Source organism: Aythya ferina, assembly GCF_964211825.1.
Source record: "Aythya ferina genome assembly, chromosome: 5".
In the NCBI taxonomy this organism is placed as follows: domain Eukaryota; kingdom Metazoa; phylum Chordata; class Aves; order Anseriformes; family Anatidae; genus Aythya; species Aythya ferina.
In genome coordinates this window covers 37,647,267-37,668,521 of record NC_140301.1, presented here as the reverse complement: position 1 = coordinate 37,668,521, position 21,255 = coordinate 37,647,267, and the positions used below count along the sequence as shown (strand labels likewise).

The window sequence follows — 21,255 nt, the reverse complement described above, 5'->3', positions numbered from 1 at the left end:
ATTTCTCTCAGCGCAAGATGAGGCACTAAAGTCGCACTGTTGGCTCTGAGGAGAGAAAGCTGTGAGTAAATCTTTTTGATCCACATCCCAGTGTCCAGCTGCTGAAACAACTGTTAAGACAGGTGTGTCTAATTTTAGCTTTTGAAACAGCTGGGCAAAGTATTGGCTGTGTTTCAGCAGTTTTTGCTTAAAGAGAAGGCAGGTGGCATTCTATGAACATGCCACTATTGAATTAGACCTATTAATATTGGTGAGTCAACTTAACTTAATTCTCTCAACACACTAACAAGAGCATTTTGGAAGGATTGGAGAAGAATGACAGGGTACCTTGGATAAACCAAAAGGGAAAGAGATTGCAGTGTGCATGTTCTAGCAACAGCAATTTAATCAATTTAGGTGCATCTGTGCTACCCATCACTTTGCTGGCTGTTTGGATTTCTTTTGCCTGGATGACTTCAGGCATATATGTCCAATCTGTATTTTTTAAATGAAGGCACACTCCACTGAAATAAAGATTATACATGCACTTAAATAGATAGATAAGAATGAGAGAACATTAAAAATGCCACCGGCAGCCCTGTTCTCAGTGATTTTGTTTTTTGTTGCAAAATCAAGCATTCAAAGTTGAGGCATGCTGCAAGTAAATGTTACATCTTCCCCTTTCTACATTCCTTTCAGTCTTTAATTACAGGAGTTACATGTTACTGGGGACTCCTGATTTCTTTGTGAGGCAGTAACAATCATTGTTTGAAACACGTTCGTGTAATACAAAAATGCTGTGGTCTGTGAACCTCCTGCTTTAGTCACTATAAAAACGAGGAGTGTGTTGAATAATGAAGAGGAATGAGGGGATCTAATAATTAAAGGACTTGAATTCCACCTTGACTACCTGGGTTGTACTCCTGTTGTTACTGCAGGTTTCTAGAGATATATTCTTCCTGGAAACAAGTGAATATGTTGCAGAAGCGAGTCCTGAAAAGCAGGAACAATGGGTTGTTACTGGTGTATGCTTTTATTTTGGTCTATTTATATCCACCAGAACAATGGCTTTGAAAGCCCAATCACCTGGATAGTTCAAAATCTCTGTTAGGAAGGAGTAGAGAAGGTAATGTAAGATATTTTAAAAATGAGACATTCTGTTCACATTCCTTAGCAGCATCTGATCGTGCTAAGGAGGGTATAAGTAGCATCTAGCTCCTCCAGATGTCAGCTATTTAGAGAGACACACACCAGAAGTTCTGTGGACAACAAATGACTGAGTCCCACGCAGGATGCTCTTCTTGGCGAGAAGAGAAATGGGAGTGAGTGGGTGAGCCTGTGTGTGTTCGTGTGCAGGATGGGAAGGGCAATTACAAAAATGGGAGACGGAGAGGGAGAAAAGTGGAGATGGCTGGAGGTAAAAATACTTGCTAAATGCCAGCTGTCTCATGGATGGTGTGGGATTTTGCCTGGAGTAGTCTTAGTACTTTGTCTCGTCTGATTTTAACCCTTCAAGCTTTTTTTCACCATGACACATGTAATGTAAGCCAGGTTAGGCTCTGTATCAACATCTGGGTGTGTATCATTTTCAGCCTGTAACTAGCAACCTAAGAAAGCCGTATAATGAGAGCCATTTGTTGTAATACAGCTTGCTGTGAAAAAGTAAAACAAAACAATTAGACCTTTCTCTGTTGAAAGTAGAAGCTTTTCAGGAACATATTTCTTTAGACACAAAAAAAAAAAAAAAAAAAAAAAAAAAAAAAAAGCTAAGAAGTTCTCTAAGCCCATCAGTATTTCTGGAATGGAGCAAGGAGTCTCGTAGAACCCACAAGTCCAAGGATGGATTGGGGAGTTCCCTCAGGTGCACGGATCTGGGCTCTAATGCTGAATCCTGCCAGGAGGGGGATCTGGTCCTGCACTGCATGCGTTCCCAGTGAACACCCTTGTTTCAGACCTATCAGGTCAATCTCTTCTTCCTCCATGTATAGTTCAGATGTAGTTTCAGATTCAGATATAGTTTAATGTTCTCTAACAACGTGGAATGAGTTCAGTTGGTGAGCTTAAACTAGAAAGAGTGACTCAGCTGGTGGTTATGGGCTTTGTTGGAAAAGTAGGGAACTCGGAAATGCCCGAATGAGAGAGGATCCAGATTGTGTGCCTGTATGCCATCTGTCGGCTCTAACATCGGGGGCCCCTGGGGTTAGCTTTGGCCATTCTCACTGTTCATGATTTTCCTTGAAAAGTATTAGTTTTGAGTTAGCTTGACATCAAATGAAAACGAATATCAAAATCTCCATTTTCTTAATGGAGTGGAGTTGTCTTTTTCACTTACCCTGTGTACAATACACATTCCTCACTTGAGTCAGAGGTAAGAAAGGAAAGCTGGATTTTTAGAAGTTTCTTGGCAATGAAAAGCACGCCTCCTTTCAAAATTGTTAGTTTCCATTTTGAAAATCAAATATCAAATGTAACTGATAATAGGATGGGGATCTCTGGCTCCCACTGCTCCAAATAATGGCCCCTGCGCTTCTTTCCCTTCCTAGCTGACTTGTATGTGCTGTTGAAAAACAGAATCTGTTTTCATCTCATTACTACTGATCATCAGTAAATAAATAACGTTAAGGATGAAACAGTGGAGGGGTACAATGGTTGTGGGATCGGTGATATTGCAAACACAAAAGTTGTCTTGAATCCCATCTCATACCCACCAGAGCAAGATTGTTCCATACAGTTATTTTTTTAATCCTACTTTAATCCTACAGCAGCGAGACTTCTGGCACTTTCTTTGGGCCCATTTCCTCAACCGAAGTTGGAGATGCACTGTCACACTAGTTTTGAATTTTACATTTGTGAAATACTCTCCTGCTGCCTCAGACTACATTAGATAATTTATTTCTCTTTCTCCATGCAATTTCAGCTCAGTGGCTGGCTCTGATACCAAAGCAGTGTTTGTGTGGGGGGAAGGAGCAGCAGTCTCCCTGCATTTGTGTCCTAGCCAGGCTAGGTCTTGTTGCCAGCACTAGATGAAATCTTCTGTTTCCAGTGGAGAGTAATGCTTGATCAAAGTGGCACAGAATTACTCACCTTTGAAGGTTTCCTTCTGCTGCTGCTATTGCTGTTGTCCTTTAACTAGAATGTGCTTCATTACCATATATATGTAGTAGAGCTCTAAGACATTGAATTATCTGTCTTTCATAGCATATTGTTTGGCTCTGGTACTCTTTTTACAGAAAGGTTTCTTTCAATATAGCCTGTAGTGAGAAGCTGACACACTATAACTTAAGTAGTCGCACTACTTGAGGCCATACTGTACTTGAGCAGAAGCACGGTGTTATTTTAGTCTGGTTTTCTAAGGAAATGACACTTCTGAAGTCACCCTAAGGTCGTTGCCTCTTTGGTCGCCTGGCGAACAACCACCACGTTTGACAGAAGGGCAGAAGCCCCAGAGACGCTGAATTCCTATAGCATTTGTTCCTCGTCCCCGCTGAGGCTGCGGGCTGGTCTACCAGCTGGCAGGCTTACGGCTCTGAACCTACACAGCACAGGCTGCCTCTTCCTCTGCCAGGACACGACATGAAGCAAGGAGAAAGCGGAAGGGGAAATAAGGAAATATGACAAAAATCTGAGCATGTCAGAGGAGGGAGGGAGAAGGAGGGGGGAACTGAGCGTGGTATGGTGAGGTTATTACAGGGAGTATGGGGGGGTCTGATAAAGGGGGCACACGATGCCAAGTTTCCTACTCAGTTATTTCTGTAGTTCTGATGTCTGTAGAACAACTTCTTTTTGGGTAGCCAGGAATATCAGATGTCCTCTTTTTATCTGCCTACCGCTAAGTTTCTGAGGATTACATGCAGCGTAGGGGCTGGTAGTGGGCAAGAAGAATCTCAGTGTCAGTGCAAAAAAAGGTGTTATACCAAGCACCTGTATATCTGTTTATTTTGTTCATCACACACTGCTGACTGTCTCTTGTAGGTTTTTTTTTGGTAGCTTGGGCTGTCACAGAATAGCTATGTGCTGATTTCTGTGCAGGAGGAGATGAGAAAGCAGAGATGAAGCCAGCGACAACATGATTCAGAGTTAGTCATCCCGAAGACCACTCAGTTTTCTTTCATCCTCAGGATAGCCACCACACTTCTGCCAGTACCCTGAAGGAGTCAGTGACAGGCTGCGTGTTGCCTTCCTGAATGCTCATTTTTGGTGACTGATAAAAAGAGAACAAGCAAACATGTGATGAAATGTGGCATCTAGTTAGAACTAGGCAGACATAACCTTAAGGGATGATTTAAGGGATGGATTTGTCCAGGGTGTGGGTGGCTTTTCTGTGACCAGCCAGAAGTTCATAAGGAATGGAAATATGCGTGACTCTTCCATCATAGGGATTTCTTTATTTTTGGCCCTTTTCTGGGATCTTCTGTAGTTATCCCTGGTTGGCAGTCTGAGGAAGAGATAAGAGGCTACAGAGGAGAGAGAGGGGCAGAAATAATGTGTGCATGCAGGTGTGTATGTATGCATCTGACTAGTTTAAACATAATCCCTGCATTCCTGTCATTAGCTTTTCCCTTCACATGTTACAGTGAGTAGCTGGAGATGTCTGTCTGTCCTGTCCAGTAAATAGCACACCCGTGTTGGAGCAGTGCATGCTTATCTGTTGTATACAGCTTATCAGCCAGGGAGTGTGCTGCTCCTTCCCCCTTCTTTGTTCCCTCTTCCCGATTTTCACGGTTGCTTGGTGGTTAAAGCCTGTGTATTCCTGATGCCTGCACTTGCTCTTCTGCTAGCCTTTGCTAGCAGGGTCAGGATTTATTGCTGCTGGGTGCCTCCCCCTGCTCCCCCCACCACTAATTCCTCCTCATGTTGCTCAGAGACGAGGGTGCCAGGTGAAGGGAAGCGTTCAGTTTGAGAAAGCAGGCTTCTTGCATCCCTGTGACTAGCGCACACACGTTGAATCACGGGCAGGATGGGGGATTTGACAAGACAAGGAAACTGCTGGTGTCTCAGGAGACCTGCAGTGCTGGAGGAGCTTGTGGGGGTGGAGTGGAGCTGAAGACCCTGGGGAATGGTAGGAGGGTGAGGTGCTTCACACGGAGAGAGGTGTTTTTAAAGCAGTTTGTACTCCTTACGTTAATTCTCACTATTGTGCTTTTGTTCAGCTTCTCTGCTGGAGACCCCGTGTCCCAGTAAATCCTCCCATCAGTTGCCACAAGTGGACCTGCACTGTATTTTGCTCCCACCTCTTTGATTTGCCTGTGTGGGTGTGTTGCATGCCTTGAGGCACGGGCTTGCTGCCGGGGATTGTCCTCAGCAGCATTAAATGCAGCAGCAGGGAACAGGTGGCTGATACTGTACTGTCACCCATCCCAGCGCAGTGCTACGGTGACCTAAGCTGCATTTTCTGAGATGCCAAACCTATTAAAAATCTCGGTGGAAAAGGCCTCGTATCAGGGCTCAGCCGTATTTTCCATGTTACAGAATATAAAAATAGAAGTAGGTGTAAGGGTGTGAATATGGGTCCTTCTTCTATGCAAGAGGAACAAAAATCATACAAGTAATGTAAACAGGGCTATCATCAGTGAGATGATAGAGGTAATGTTCTTCTGTATGCAGTGCTAATGAGACTTCATTTGGAGGACTGCACCCAGTCCGTGGCACTGCACTTCAAGAAAAATTGAGATATTTAGGAAAAGTCTTTAAGAAACTAGCAATAATGATCACAGTCTAACAACCCTGGTTCTCTAAGGAGGAGTAAAACAAATTTCTTTGTCTAGTGAAGACAGACAGCAGAAGTCCTCAACTATATAAAGGGTACCTGTAAGGAGAAAGAAAATAATCTTTCTTCTGTGAGAGGGCAAGAAATAACAGAAGTAATATTGCAATTAAAAGCAAGTGAGTGTGACACTGTGTGTGTGTGTGTGCGCGTAAGGGCAGTACAGTTTGCCAGGATGGGAAACCTTAGAAGATTGATAAATAGGGACAGGTATAAGCTTTAAAACAAAACTTTGCTAAACTCATTCATTAACAGCATACTTTATGCTAATGGTTAATTATCAACCACTATCATAAATTATTCCTTCATGTACAGAACTGTTAGACTCTAATGCTTATGCCCCAGGTACCTGTGACTGCACAGTGCCATAGAGCCAATTCCCTGCAACTGAGAGCTGTTGCCCCGGATGGTCCTAGTTGCAGAAGGTGAAGAGGAGGATGAGAGAGGCTGGAAGTGGTGGTGGTTTGTCTTCTTTGCTAGCTTCTCTTTTCATGCCCAATGTTTTAATGCTACTTTCATCCTCTCAGAAGTGGGATCCTCAACTGCTAACAGGGGTGTTTCTCTTGTTCTTTTTTCCACTCCCTCCCACCCCGCTGTTCTTTTTGTGCCTTCAGCAGGATGTCCTGCCTGTTCACATCCCGTATGCTTCTCTTGTCCTTCACGTTGCAACTTTCTGTTACTTGGATGCCTCCTATGAACACGTGAATATATTGTTTTCCCTTTTGGTGGTCATGTTGCTCGCATTCTCAGTGAAATGCTTATATATACCATAGAAGTATTGCAATATATAATGTTGTTATAATATTATTATAAAGTTCCTTCTGGGTGTAAGGAATGCTGATATTAATTAAATGAGATAAAAACATTTTGATTTACAGATGTCAGAAGCCACTTCTTTAACTAAAACAGCTTTCTGAGAATAATAATAATAAAAAAAAAAAAAAAAAAAAAAAAAGCTGCTGATAAAGAAAGCTGAGCACTGGTGTATATAGAATTTCCAGAGACATTCTGTGTCTTCAATCGCTGCAAGTTAGACATCACCAGGAATGTCACAGGTTACATTTATTCCACCTTGGAGCAGAGAGATGGACTAGGTAGACTTGAGGCTCCCTGCCTGCCTTGTCTATTACCAGCCTGGTTACTTGGAGAGAAAATTTCTTTTCTGTCGTGGTTGAGAACAGCCGGACTACATCCTGTGTGCCACGCTCGGGTTGTGGTGTACCACCACACAGGTGGTGTGGTGCAGACACGGTAGGTAGAAATGGCTGCTTCCTCCGGGTGAGGAGGTGTTCATCTAACGGGCTGACTGATTGCTGTGCCCTAGTCAGGAGGTCGGTTTGCCACAGACCGTGCAGCATGGGCTCTTTCAGGGTTAAAAGCAGAAGAATCATTCCCCACAGTGTCTCCTTTTGTCCTTCCAATTTTTTAGCTTTGGCTGCTCTGACCTTCTTTTTCTCTTCATCTTCTGCACACTGACAAGGTATACATCTTAGGAAATTACACCTATCAGCAGCTCCCACACGAGCAGGCTTGGCCGCAGGAGACGCTTCACTCTTTGTCTGGCTGGCGGTGAGACACTTGTGTCATTGAAAGATTTTCCCCCTACATCTCTCTTTGCTTTTCTTTTAATTTTTTTTTTTTTTTTTTTTTTTTTTTTTGCATTCGGGAGACTACCGCAAACACCAGTCACCTGGCAGTTATTGCTGTGAGATGAACAGGTGATTACAGGCAAAAGCCAGGGAAGATGATAGGTGGAAGGGAGAAGAGAAGCAGAGGGGGGAGCCTGTGCAGTGTCTATTAGAGAGCTTGCCTTTCATTAGCACAGAAGCCAGTTTAAAGGAGCAAAAGCAACAGTTTTTTTTTTCCAGCTTTTCCTTTCTGCATCAGACAAGATTTCTTTGAGTGTAAAAGGAAAAGTCTCCCTCCTGCTCTCATGGGTAAAAATTAAAACAGTTCCTTATCTATCACAGCAGCTATTTTAACTCCGTCTATTCCCTGTCTCTTTCTAGTTCAGCCTTTCAGGTACCATTTGAGTTTTAGATTTCAGAGCTCGTCAGAAATTATTTCCCTGCACTTTTCTTCCACCCTAAAAAATTCATGACATAAATGTTAATTCTGCAGCGTTAATATTTAGCACTAGCATGTAAGGTGCTGGGCTGGCAGACCTTGGACACCTAAATCTAGATCTGTGGAATAGATAGTGCCAAGACAACGGTAGGTCACACTTCCTCCCCTGTGCTCTGCTATGTGTCTAACCTTTCGCTGCCGTGAGGCTCACTGGTGGCAAGGGATTGATTGCAGCAGCGTGTTATCCAAGGCAGGGCTCACACCTCGGCTGGGAACAGGCTGGTAGCCTTCACCTGAAACTTGCCAATGCTGATTCCAGGCATGGGCAGAGCAAGGTACACATATATTTTTGTTTCCACAGACACAGTAACTACTTGCATCCATAGTATCAGTTGCTAGGAGTTATGCTAGAGATTAATTTGGCTCAGCATAAAACCTGGCTAATTGCAGAGTTGCCTGCCTGTCAGAGGGGCTGTTACGAATGATAGACAATGCAGTTCTCAGTGTGTGCTACAGGTCACTGCCGTTTTATTCTGGTATCTTCAGTGAAACATAGGTAGTAGTGGTACTCAGGTGTGAACTCTGTGACAGAAAGTTCAGGAAATGAAATCTATCAGGCTCCTTTTTTTTACACTGGTGATGGAATAGCTATCTAAGGTTGAGCACTGGGCAACCCTGATTTCTTCAAACTTGGCCATTCTTCTATGTTCTATAGTCTTTCTCAGCTTGTAAAACCTTTGATAAAAAGGCACATTGCTTTAAATGGTACAAGAGGTAAAAGTAGCTTCTGTTTCTCGGCCTGATGAGATTTGAGAGTTCTCACTGAACCCAGCGTGTACTGAGAGTGAGCAGGATCTTGTCATCATTTTGAGGCAGCTTTAGGAGAAGGGAGGCTTGGTGGGGCCATGTAGACAGCTGAGGTGTCTCTGAGGCATACTCAGAGAAGACAGAAAGGAGATTAACACGCTCAAGGCAGTTGCACTAGTCACTCCTTTGTAAAGTCACGACTGCCAATATCTGAACCTTTTCATTCTCTTAGCTTCACAGACTAGCAGATTTAAGCCAAAAAAGAACTGTTTGCTCATTAAGCTGGCCCAACATATGTTGGCTCGTGCCTTTCCAAGCAAGTCTGTAAACTCTCTGGGAAAGGGACTCTGCTTCTGTAAGTTTACATAGCGCTGAGTACACTGGATTGTCTTTTGTGCATTAATCTAATGAACAGGGCCAATTCTATCATGTTAGTGTCAGTTTGCGTTAGCAAATTCTGACATTGCTTCTTTCTCTATCACAATTGATTAATGATTACCAAAATGTGTTATATTGGTGCATTTATTGCTCCCACACTTGTTCTTGCTTGTTTCCACTAACCCAAGACTGTAGGTGTGAAATATCAGACAAGGCTGAACTTTGCAAGATTTCTGACCCTTAAACTGGATGGTTGGCAGAACTGAATTTATGCCCCTCATCTTCTGTCAGAGCTCCCCATGGTTACTCTTGCTTTGGGCTAATCTACTGCTAGCCCAGGCTAACTGCTTGTAATCAGCTTGCATTTCTCCTCTCACAAATGAGTATCAAGCATCTGATTGCCCTTCACTGATGTCAGTCCACTGTCTCTGTTGAATTTACTCACCCTGACATAAATGAGAGCAAATCTAGGCTCCAGCGTTTCTGTATTAGTTGCTGGGGGCAAACCACAATCCCTTGGGGCTGAGCTGGGAAAAGAATTAGACCTGCCTGTGTCACTGGTAACACCGAGGCTTATGTCTCGGATTTGGTAGGTAACTTAACTGGATGCTGAACGAAAGCACAGAAGCCCTGAGAACAGATTGCTCTTTTTTCAGAGATACAGAATAGAACTGAGAGCTAGGGGGACTGCAGCTGGTTGGGGATGCACAGAAAAGGTACTGCACAGCAGCAGCTGTGTCCATGGTCTTCAGCCCCATTCTGGCACACCTCTCCCCTCTCCCTCTGGTTGAGCAAACGCTGATAATTCCTTGGTGCTGTTGGCTCTTACTGCCAGAGAGGCGGCTCTGACACGGGCAGTGGGGTGCTGGGGACTGCTCTCAGAGCAGTTTGTTCTGCCAGCGCTGCTGAGGAGCTACCAGCATCCTGGTCACTGCTGTTCTCAGCAGTACTTGACGTAGCTCACTAAAGACAAAGGTGTCTTGTACGCCAGTCCTAAGCTCTATACAGCAGGCAATCTTCTCTGGTTTATTTTATTTTATTTTATTTAAGCCTCTATTTTAGGATTGTAAGCAGAACCGTCTTTCACCCTCCTCCTTGTTCTTGGGAAGAAAAAAAAAAAAAAAAAAGCAAATAATTAAATGATTTTGAACCTTGAGAGAAATAGTTTGAGTCAGGGAAAAGCTTTTGGGTCAAAACCTGTCCTTGCTGACTTGACTCTCTTGACCTCATCATTTAGCGTTGCATGGGCTAATGTGTTAGCCTCTGCTGGGTGGAGCCAACACTGTCATCTCTGCGGCTGTCACCCCGTATTGCTAAAAGCTAATGGGCATTCCCCTTTGGATCTGGTTTTCGAAATCTGTGTTTTTAGAGTAGAGCTGACTGCTTTTTCAGTTATGAATGCAGCAAAATAGAATATAGAAAATCCTGAATTGGAAGGGGCCCATAAGGATCATTGAGTCCAACTTCTGACTCCACACAGGTGCACCCAGAAACTCAGACCATATGAACTAAGTGCACAGTCCAAACGCTTCTTAAATTCTGACAGGCTTGGTGCCATCCTTGGGGAGCCTGTTCCAGTGTGCCACAATGTGAAAAACCTCTTCCTGATATCCAGCCCAAACCTCCCCTGTCACAGCTTGACCCCATTCCCACGGGTCGTATCGCTTGCTACTAAAGAGAAAAGATTGGCAACTGCCTCTGCACTCCCCCTCATGAGGAAGCTGTAGGCCGCAATGAGGTCTCCCCTCAGCCTCCTCTTTTCCAGGCTGAACAGGCCCAGTGACCTCAGCCATTCCTCATACATCTTCCCCTCTAGGCCTTTCACTATCTTTGTAGCCCTTCTCTGGACACTCCAATAGTTTTGTTAACAACAAAGATTTAATATGAAATAATGATTTATAGAGTTAGACTTGCTAACATGAGTAAGGTAGACTACACAGTTTTCCAGAGCTTGATGCCGTCTTGGTCTCTTTCTGGGATGTTAAAAACCCAGAAACATTTGGTTTATTATTTCTCATTTCTCAGAACATGTTGGCCCCCTGCTCTTGCAGTAAAAGAAACATATATAAGAAATAAAACTACTTTTCTCATATCTGTAGGGAGCAAGGTTATCCTTGAAGGCACCCATCTCAGTTCTGAAGACACCAGCACACTTGGATTGTATCTTTACCCAGATGAACCTAATAGGAAAATAACAATGCCTCTTTTGAAGTAAATCCATTGGGAATAATGTTGTTCAAACTGTACTTCTGCCTCTAAACTTCCCCGTGCCACCCAAGAGGGGAAATCAAGTTGAAGTCTGCCCTGTTCCTGCAGTGGTGCTGCTAAATAAATGAGTCACTTGTGAATTACAGGGCAGTAAATACATCCACCAGCACCTCATAAAGCAATGCAGAGTGAAGTTCCAGTACTTTATGGTGTCACCAGAACCCTGTGATGTATTTATAGCCAGCTTCACAGTTTTTCCTTTTTATTTTTTTTTATTAGTATTATTTTTTTTATGTTGTACAGATTGGCTCTCTTGGCCTTCCTCCTTTTTGCCTGAGGCAGTTTACCCGGTTGTTTGTAGCAAGGGAAGGCTGGTAGGCAGAGCTCGGCTGGGAGGGCTCCCCAGCACAGGGACAACACCCAGCAGCTCCCTGTTTCTCCTGTACAGGGTCTAGTGGGAGTTTTTTGGCTTAGGCCAGGGCAGCTGGAAGTGGTGCTGATCTCCTTTGTGCACCCCCTGCTCCTGCACTGGTGCCCGGTACGTGGGGAAGAGCTGGTGGCAGAGCGGGTGAGGGCAGTACCTCGGTGTGGGTTTGGGTGAGTGGAGAGCTGAGGGAAGGAGCAGTGACTTGCTTGGGAGCTTGGTAACTCCAAAGTAAGGCGGTGATGTGTGCTGTCAGTGTTAAATGGGAATGGAGAGCCCGAGGGTGCTGCCATAGGCAGTCCTGGTGGGTCAGCAGCCTTTTGTGCCAGGTTGTACCCCCCTCCTCTCCCCAGCTGGAGTTTAATGGTAAAGTCAGGAGCACGGGGACACTTCATGACAAAGCCACGCTGCTTCCGCGCATCCTGCCGCACACAGGGCAGCGCCTCCACTCCTCAGCAAAACTCCGGGCGGCCGAACAAGTGTCCGCCACAACACGCACAGCGCTCCCCGAGCGTGCGTCCTAACGGGACGTGCCAGTGGGAACGGAGAGCCCCGCTGCCCGTTCCGTTCCCTCCTGCTCTGAGGCTGTGTGCCCTGATCTGCAGGAGGTGCGGGGGGGCCCGGCCCGGTGCTACGGGGCCCCGCGAGGCGCCCCCCGGGCACCGCCAGGCCCCGGGGCAGGGCCGGGCCGGGCCGGGGGCGGCTGCGGGGGGCGGCGCCGCGCCACGGCCGTGCCCATCCCCGCCCGGCGCCGCCTCCCCCCGGAGCCAGCCAGTCCCTCTGCGGAGAGCAGCCGCCGCCCCCATTGGCTCGCCGCGGCCGGGACATTTGCATACGGCTCGCCCATTGGCCGAGCCGCTTCCCCGGCTGCGCTTCACCTGCGCCGCCGAGTTGGCCGCACTTGGCGCGCCGGCCGCCGGCTGCCCGCCCCCGGCTCGGCTCGGCTCGCACATCCCCGGCCCCGGCCCCGGCCCCGCTCCCGGCCCGAAGAGCTGGCGCTGCCCCCCCCGCTGCACAGGGTTAACCGGCATCAGCCCTCGGCCGCCCGGACACGGAGGACGGAGGATAACGAGCCCGAGCCGCGTGTGTGTGCGCCCGGCAGTCCTGCATCGCAACGCGTGTAGTGGAGAAGCACCAGAACCCCCCCTGGAACCGGGATAAAAAAAAAAAAATCCAACATTTACCTGGGGTCTCTGGCTTTTTCTTCTTCTTCTTCTTCTTTTTTTCCGCGCTCGGTAGCCCCTCCGAGCTCGGTGCGGGCCGGGCCAAGTCCCCGAGCAGCCCGGGGTCCCGGAGGACGGAGCCGGGGGAGCGGAGCCCCCGCTGCCATGTGCGGGTCCCCGCCGCTCCCCGGCAGGCTGGGACCGGCCGCGGGGCTCCTGCCGCTGTAGCTGCAGCCCCGGGAAGCGGCGCATCCTTCTCGTGGTGCGTGTGCGGTTCCCAGCCTCCCCCCTCCCTCCCCTTCCCTCCCCGCACACGCTCTCTCGCCCAGCCACACGCCGTCTCTTTGCCTCCTGCACACACGCCCGCCCGCCCCGCAGCCTCGGAAGCGGCTGTCCTCTCCGCTAGCATGGGTCCCCTGGCATCATGAACCTTGGCCTCTCTCCCCGGCTGGAATCCAGACCGCCCGCCTGTAGGTGCCCCGTGCCTTGACCATGCACCTGAGAACAGACCCCAGCACCTGCCCGGGACGCCGCCCCGCCTGGACCCTGTGGATGTGCTCCCTCTTTTGGGGATGTATCGTCAGCTCTGTGTGGAGTTCCTCTAACGTGGCTTCTTCTGCCTCCTCTTCCTCGTCCGTATCCCAGGCTCAGTATGAGCATCACTTCCACGGCAGCAAGCACCACTCTGTGCCTATCTCAATCTACCGCTCCCCCGTCTCCCTGCGAGGAGGACACGGTGGGTGCCCCTCTTGTTTCTTTCTAACCTTTCCGCGGAGGAGCCGGAGCGGCGGCGGGGGAGCCGGGAGCGCCCCGCGCACGATGCCCGCGGCTCCCAGGGATTTGGGGGGGGTCCCCCAGCCCACCGACCCTCCCCGGCCCCCTGAGCCGAGCCGGGTGCCGAGGTCGGGCCGCTTCCAGGGCCAGCCGCCCCTGCTGGGTGCTCCCAGCCGGCCGGGAGGGTGGGCGCCGGGGCCGGGTCGGGTCCCCTTGGGCTGGCGGCAGCGGCGGGCGGAGGGGGCCGGGGGGTCCCGGCCGTAATCGCGGTGGCCGCGGGGCCTTGCTGGGGATCTGGGGAAGGCGCCCACCGTGATGCTCTTACCCTGCCTTGCCCGGCTCTGCCCAGCTTTGCCCTGCCCTGCCCTGCCCGCTCGCATCCTTCCCACTCGGGGCGCACGGAGGGACCCGCCGCTCTCCTTACCCCGGCTCCCCGCTGGGTGCCTGCCGGTGGCTTCCCCTGAAAGCCGGCGGTGGGAGATAGGGGGAGTGGGTTTCAGCCCCGGCAGCAAGGGGAATTGGGGTGTGAGGGATGCCGAGGAAGGGAGACCCGCCAGCATCCTGCCTCTGAAACGCTGAGCAGCACCCGGCAGCGGGACCAGCAGTGCCCCTGCCCACTTCTGCCGAGCCTGCCTGCCCTGAGAGGAGTTCGCCTGGGCCCAGCCGACCTGGGGGCTCCCCCTCACCTCCCCCTTCCCCTGTCCCCTTGTCCTGTGCCCTTTGCCTTTGGCCGCAATAGCCGGGAGAGACAGGCAGGCCGGGCCTGTGCCTTCCCCAGCAGGGATGCAGGTCAGGGGCAGGTCCAGCCAGAGCGAGGATCCTGCAGCAGCCCTGCTCAGCCGCTTTGTACGGCAAAGGCAGCGGGAGCGACAGACTGGAAAGGTGACTGAAGTGTGCTGTCACACCCAGCGCTGTGCTTCTCCTCCCTCCCAGCCTGCTTTTCCCGGGGCTACTCCAGCTGGAGCTCCTCTGGGGCAGGGACAGGCTGGTTCCTCACTTCAGCACAACCGGGACTGTCTCACAGTCCTTGAGCACTGCTGCAGCCACCAGGGCTCCTGCTGTCGATGATTAATAACCGAAAACTGAGTTTCACATGGGTGGTACTTAACAGATGGTCTCGCTGCCTGGCATGGCACTGGTTCCCTTCCCATGTGGGGCCTGAATGTGCTCTGCCTGCTCCTTGGGGTGCAGGTGAACTTTGGAGTGGCAATGGGAAATTGTGAGGCTGACGGGATGATGCCACGTCTGTCTGCAGAAGTGGCTGCACACCTCTGGCTCAACCCGCTTCGCCCAGTGCCACTTCAGTCCCAAGCCCTCGCCTCTGCGGCACGGTGCTGTTCTGCAGCACCCCGGGCTGCCCCCTCCCACACCGCCTGAGCACCTGCAACCTGCCCTGCAGTGCTCCCTGACACCCTCTTCCCGCACCCTCCAGCAGCCCTGCCAAAGCACCTCCTATCGCAGCCCTGCTCTGCTGGTGCTCGCTTGTGACCCGCAGCATCTGCCTCCTGGCTTTCTTCCTGAGCCCGTTCCCTCGCCACTGTGCCTCGTCTCAGACCTGCAGTACCGAGCTCCTACAACCCTGCCCACGTTCCTATAGACTTAACTGGACGGCCATCCCTTGCTGTGCCATTTGACCTCCTCACGCTGCTCTGCTGCTCACCCGAGGGCTTACCCGTGACACTGCTGGTTTCAGTGTCCCTGTAACCCCTACGCAGCTCTGCCAGCGCATCCTCCTAGCACCCACTGCAGCCATGTCATGCGGCATTTCAACCTACCATCCCAGGGCTCTCCCCTCCCTTCTTCTCTCCTTCCAACCTGTCCTCTCCCTCCTTTCTGACACCGGTTCTTCTTATTCTGCCCCTGTGCAGGCTTGCCTTTTTAGCTAACTGAGTGCTCCTGTGATGGAAGGGGGATAGTGAAGTCTGGCTCATAGGTCACTTGTGAGGAAAGGAGAGAAGGATGTTGCAAAATGTGATAGTGGTTAGCCTTGACATAAAATGCAGGTGATAGTCCGCGGGAGAGTCCATACTGTTTCCTGGTCAAGAAATGATAGTTCTTTTCTCCTTGATGACTTTTCCATCTGCCCTGAAAACCCAGCAAAGCCTCATTTAAGAGCCCTGTGTGAAAGCTGTTATCAACTTCAGTGAGAGACAGGCATTTTTTCCTGTATCCTCATTGCAGTAAGGAATCGAGGGAAATGGAGAGCTCTTGGAGCTCAGGCCAGCACATAAGCCAGCATGAGATTTATTTTTTTTTCCTTTCTTACTCATGCCATGTAGCAAAGCTGGCATGGACACCCCCTTTGGCCACGAGTAAGGGGAAGAGTGTGAGAGAGAGAGATGAAAAAGAGACCACAAAGACAGCTGGTCTTGTAAACACACACATGGTTTATTTTTGTGTTTTCTTTCTCTGTTGCATGACAGAGGCCCTTGGAATTTGGATGTGTGACAGTGTTGAGGACTCAGATCCCTAGGAGGCCGTACGCTCCCTGTGCTTGTTGGGATTTTGATTTTTTTCTTTGCTGGAGGGAAATAAAAAATTCTGTCTGACTCCTGCCCTGCTCAGTGGCTCCGTGCTCACCGACTTCAGAAGGAGGGGGTTCAGGACCCCGACCACCCTGCCGTGCCGCCTTCCAGTCCCGCAGTGCCGGCTGCCGGCGCTCAGTTTTGTATCTAACTGTGTTTTGCTTTTTTTCTGACACATCCCAGTAGATTTCAATCTGTTTGAAGTAGTCTATTAGTATCTAGAACAGAGGAAAAGTAAACGTCTCCCAAGCGATGAACGCTTGTTTGGAGCCTCTGTTCTGCGCTCCTTTGAAATCAGTCAAAACCCTTCCCGTGGCTTAACATCAGCAGGACCAGGCGTGGATTGTGCAGCCCTCACAGTGCTGGTGTAAGGAGAGTTAATCCTGAAACACCAGGCTGGTGCTTGCCGGTAGTCAAGCTGCAACCTGCAGATGTACTGCTTGGCACAGTGCGTCGTCTCAAGGAGAAACTGTTTGTAACAGGCTTACCTCTCCGTCAGCAGGTGAGCAAACCTGCACCAGCTGGGGTGTTCTGCAAGGCAGGAGAAACCCTTTTTGCATGTGAGGACCTCTCCAGACTGCCACAATCTTGCTCCCCATACAGCAGGAAGGGAAAGGCACGACTCCTCTTTGTTTCACTAAGTGCTCTTGGGACAGAGGGATGATAAATGTCCAGCCATGGAACAAAGTTGGGACTGTGTTTACTGAAAATCCGCATGTGCAGAATCATTCTTCACCCCCTTATTTAGCACCCTGCTGGGTCAGCTGCCTTCCCAAGCCTGCAGCAGTGGCTTCACAGCCCCTCTTTCCATATCTTCGTCACCTCAGCTGCTAAATAATGCATGCCTGATCAGGTTAACAGATAAAATGAAGAGATTTGTGTATGTTTTGTCTTTGTGATGAATTAATTACTTTGGTTTCTCCTTTTCTTCTCTGGCTGTATTTTTCTGGCCCTTCTTTATGGGTGGGTTTCAGGGGTGCACAGAGATGTGTGATGCCTCGTGCAGGTTGCCCCAGTCCTCACAGTGCTGCTGAGCAGGGGCAGCTGTGGGAGAAATGGGGATGTGGGGAGCATTTCTCTTTTGGTTTTCACCTTGCAGGGGCTAGGCTCGCTCAGGCTGTTGGACAAGCCCCAGCAAAAAGTGGAGGTTTGTCACAAGGACTGGCACCGAGCAGTCAGTCACCAGATCTTGCAGGTGTAACTGTCAGGTCTTCGTCAATTCTCAGAAGTCTTGTCATTTATATGAATCATTTCTATCTCTTGTGTCATTTTTGAAATTAGCACATGAGAAGGAATGCTTGGACAGATCAGGGAGTGTTTCCATGAAACGGGCAGGTACTCTGCAAACCCGTGTCAAAGCTTGCCGCACACTGTGGCAAGCTGTGCCCCTGCGCCCTCTGTACAATACACACGCTCTACTCCTTGTTGTTCCTCCAGCGTGACCTCTTCCTTGTCTGAAGTGCCTTTGTTATTCCAATCCAGCCTCTTCTGTACAATAGAAAACTAATTCCTCGTCCCTGGCACTGCCCATTCCCCAGTACCAAGCTGGACCTTCCTTGTTCACCCAGGAGATTACTTTGAGAAATGGTTGGTGCCTTTAACAAAAGGGAAGAAGTCTTCCTATACAGAACAGTCAGTGATCCAGTAAAATTAACTTCATTCAGAGCTTAAATTAGGGTTGCAGTTCAGTTCTGCACAAGTGAAAAGCCAGAAGTCTCTCTACTTTCCGTGGCTAGTCTTTGTCAACAATGAAGCCTGTATTTTCTGCAGACCGGTGACTCTGTGTGCTCGGATGTTCAGATTCCCTTCCTCAGAACCACTAACAATAACTAATAATTTTAAAGAAAGGTGAGGTTTCTTTAAGTTGTCTCAATCTGGCTATCCAGAAACGTAAGCACCCAAACTCACTAGTCCCTCTTAGTTTTGCTTAAGTGTCTCTAGCTGAGCTTCCCCTTCCCCCTGTGCTGAGTTTCCATAGCTCTTCTGAGAAAACACAGGATTTGGTAGTTGCACACAGGGAAATTCTGGTATACACAAAGGCTGCTTCCTCAGAATGAGGTTACTATTATTTTGTGCATTATTAGCATAAGGCAGTTTCTAATAGGGTGCTTTGACTTCTCAGTCTGCTGTCCTATGGAGTGCTCAGAATTTGCTGTTCCTGACGTGGAGCAGCTTGCGTTGATCTGTAAAATCAAAGCTTAAGTCTGTTCACCTGGTACTTGATCCTGTGAGATCCCAGTGATTTTATGAAATGTGAAACGAGAGAAGCCTAATGTTACTGTTGGATCCTGTCACACTGATTTAATGTATGTCTCTCTGCCCTTTGAAACATGTTCAGACCGGTGCTGCTGAAGGTACTGTTTCTTAAGAAATCTTTCCAAAAAAACCTTTTTGATAGATACTTAAGTGTTTACTCAATATTTCATAGCACATTTTTGCAAAACTGGGAATGTTAGTACTGAGTCAGAATTAGATCAGGGCTTTCTTCCTCCCTATATTTATCTTTTTGCAAGTTAGCCTGGCTCCTTCTTCACTTTATCATTTCTGCTTTTGGATAATATAGCCCTGACTTGTCAAGCAACTGCCACACTCTGCTGCAGAGGTGACTGCATTTCAAAGACAGATGAAGGATTCTGCTGTATGCTCTGTATAGACATTGAAGTTGTAAAGAATATTGGGATATGTGACTCAAGCTCCACAGTCAGAACACTGCAGAATGAGAATGGTACTTTTAATAGTATTCACACACTTGGGGTTGGAAAAAAAGTGTAAGAAAATATTCTTAAAGATACCGGTCAGTTTTCCTTCTCTCTCTCCCTTTCTCCACCACCCTCCCCTGTATTTGCTGTAGCATGAAAATACGTGCTTGTATAATGTTATGATAGTCACCAGGATATTACATACTTGGAAGCCTCAAATTCTTTACTCAAGTCTTACTAGAAACAGGAGGAAGCACCTGGGTAATCTCAGGTGGGAATCGCCCAAAGGACAGGATGGTCTCCAGCTGGAGGTGGGGCATTTCCACAGTGTCCCTCAGAAGGTGGTTGCGTGAAGAACTGGAATTTGCAAGAGCAAAGAGTGTGAGTTTTGTTTGGGAAGTAGGGTAAGTGACGGGTTTTTATTCTCTCCGTTTCCATGTGCTGTGACTCAGGAGGACCCTGTCTACTTGCTCAGGATGACAGACCCGTGCTGCTAGGCAGATATTCTTTGGTTTTGCATTTCAGTTGTTCTGGAGGGTTTTTGTAACTGTGAAAGATCACTTGCACTAAAGAGAAAAAGGTGGTTTTCCTGTTTTCTGTGTAACCTCTACACACAAGACTACAGACTGTTGGCCAGTGGCTCAGGCTTACTGCGTGACCTTGGTGAAACATTGCCTTTCTCTCTGGCTTATTTCCTTCATCCGTGAGACAAAGACAAAACCATTTCTCTCCTAGGTGAGGTGAGCAGTTCTGGTGCACCTGTGTGCTTTGAGATCTGTGGCAGGGAGCCACAGAAATCCCGATATTCCCCTTGTGCTTTAGATGCACTGATGTCTGCTTGAAGGACAAGCGAGACACTTGCGTGTTCTGAAGGTAGATCCCAGTCACGTCTTCCCCTTGGCTCAAAAGCCTGGACGGGCTGTAGCGCTGGTGCCACCGTCAGTGTTTCTGAAGAAATCAGCTGCCTGAGCCAGGGGCCAGCAATTCACCACAGCTTCCTCACCACTCACAAATTACTTCTCTTGCACTCTCTTTGTATGTGTGTGTGTTGTTTTTGCACATTAAAACATAACTACGTATACCCCTGAGTGACTTTCCCCCAAACTATGAATTTAAAGTACTTCCGACACTGTCTTTTAGAATTTGAATATAATTATATGCTTTGGGTGTAAATTGTGGTTTTTGCTACATAAGAAACTAATGGAAATGATCTGCCTGTTCCTGTAGTTTACAGATTATACGCTTTATATCTGGGGATGTATATTTAGGCTGCTTTTCTGTATGGTATATTAAAATGAAAATGAAGTTGGTGTGAGCTATAGTGGTTGCTAAGCGTGAATAGCAGGCTGATAAAGGACATTACGAAATTGATCCAGTGCTAAGGTTTATTTAACATCTCCTACTTTTGCACCTTTCATCTGTTTGCATTCTTGATGATGGAGAAGAGGAGGATACGAAGTATTTCACAGACTATAGAGGACCATGTGTTGCAGAAGCTCAAGGGACAAGGTGAATGAATCAGAAAGACGTAAGATGCTGCTAAAAAAAGATCCTCCACTTATTCTGTAAATACTGCACAGCAAGGAATTAGGAAAGACTTTGTTTTCTGGAAAGTTCAGGAAAAGAGTACTATCAGGCTGACTTGCCTGCTTACCCTCAGGCCAGGGTTCATGTAACAACTGCAGAGCAAATCAGTCTCTACTCTCTCCTTGGAACATTTATTTATTTATTTATTTATTTATTTTTTGAATTTAGAATGGGTTCAGCATGTCTACATCAAGCAGATCAAATGATTGGAAGGGGAGAGGAGGAGAAGTTTGTGTTTTTTGGAGTATGTGTTGTGTTTTTTTCCCTAACAGTCTGGGCTTTAACATCTTTCTGGATGACATCCCCCGATTGTCTGGACCTGTTTGGCGAACCCTTTGGTTCCCTGCTCAGCCACTGCACCGCCTAGTGAGGGTGTTCAGGACTCCGTGTTGTGGCTGGATCCTGCAGTTACAGCAGCCTTCTGCTCCCACCCCACCTGGTTTGCTTAATGACCCCAGCCAGTGGAGATGGTACAGAGCTGATGTGTCTGGAAACGTTTCCATCTACCTGGATCTGCAGGTTTGCTGTTTCAGCTAGCAGATGTTTCAGTGCAAAAATGTACTCCACCACTGGAGAAGGCTTCCAAACATAGTATGAGGGCAAAGCTGATTATAAATACTTTCTGAATAGTGTTCGGAAGGTACTTTCACTCCCAAGATTATTGGAACTGCCCTGAGCTCGCAGTTATATAGACACATTTTCTGACTTACAAGTGCTTTGGATCTTTTGATACCTGGTGAGGTAAAAATGGAAACAGTAGGTGTTTTCTTATTGATTTACTTATCTAATGGTAGCCTATCTTACACTTCTCTCACATTCTGATTATTCTGCTGATAATTATGATGTCCTGGGCTTTCACAGAAGAGTTTGTGGACTCTTC

The 21,255-nt window shown here is 48.1% G+C and overlaps 1 protein-coding gene across 26 annotated transcripts in view; it reads left to right on the top strand.

Moving 5' to 3' along the window:
* Window positions 1–21,255, top strand: part of NRXN3 (neurexin 3) — a 979,419-nt gene that overhangs the window by 598,304 nt on the left and 359,860 nt on the right. For 2 of the 26 annotated variants that reach the window (XM_084521435.1, XM_084521428.1), the window contains exon 1: window positions 12,624–13,526. The exons of 20 other annotated variants lie outside the window; for them this stretch is intronic. In XM_084521435.1, the coding sequence (XP_084377561.1) occupies window positions 13,283–13,526 (244 nt within the window). In that variant the 5' untranslated portion in view covers window positions 12,624–13,282. Of the gene's footprint in view, window positions 1–12,619; window positions 13,527–21,255 lie in introns of those variants that run through there. 4 more of the 26 variants (XM_084521436.1, XM_084521431.1, XM_084521434.1 and 1 more) reach the window with 4 other exon arrangements.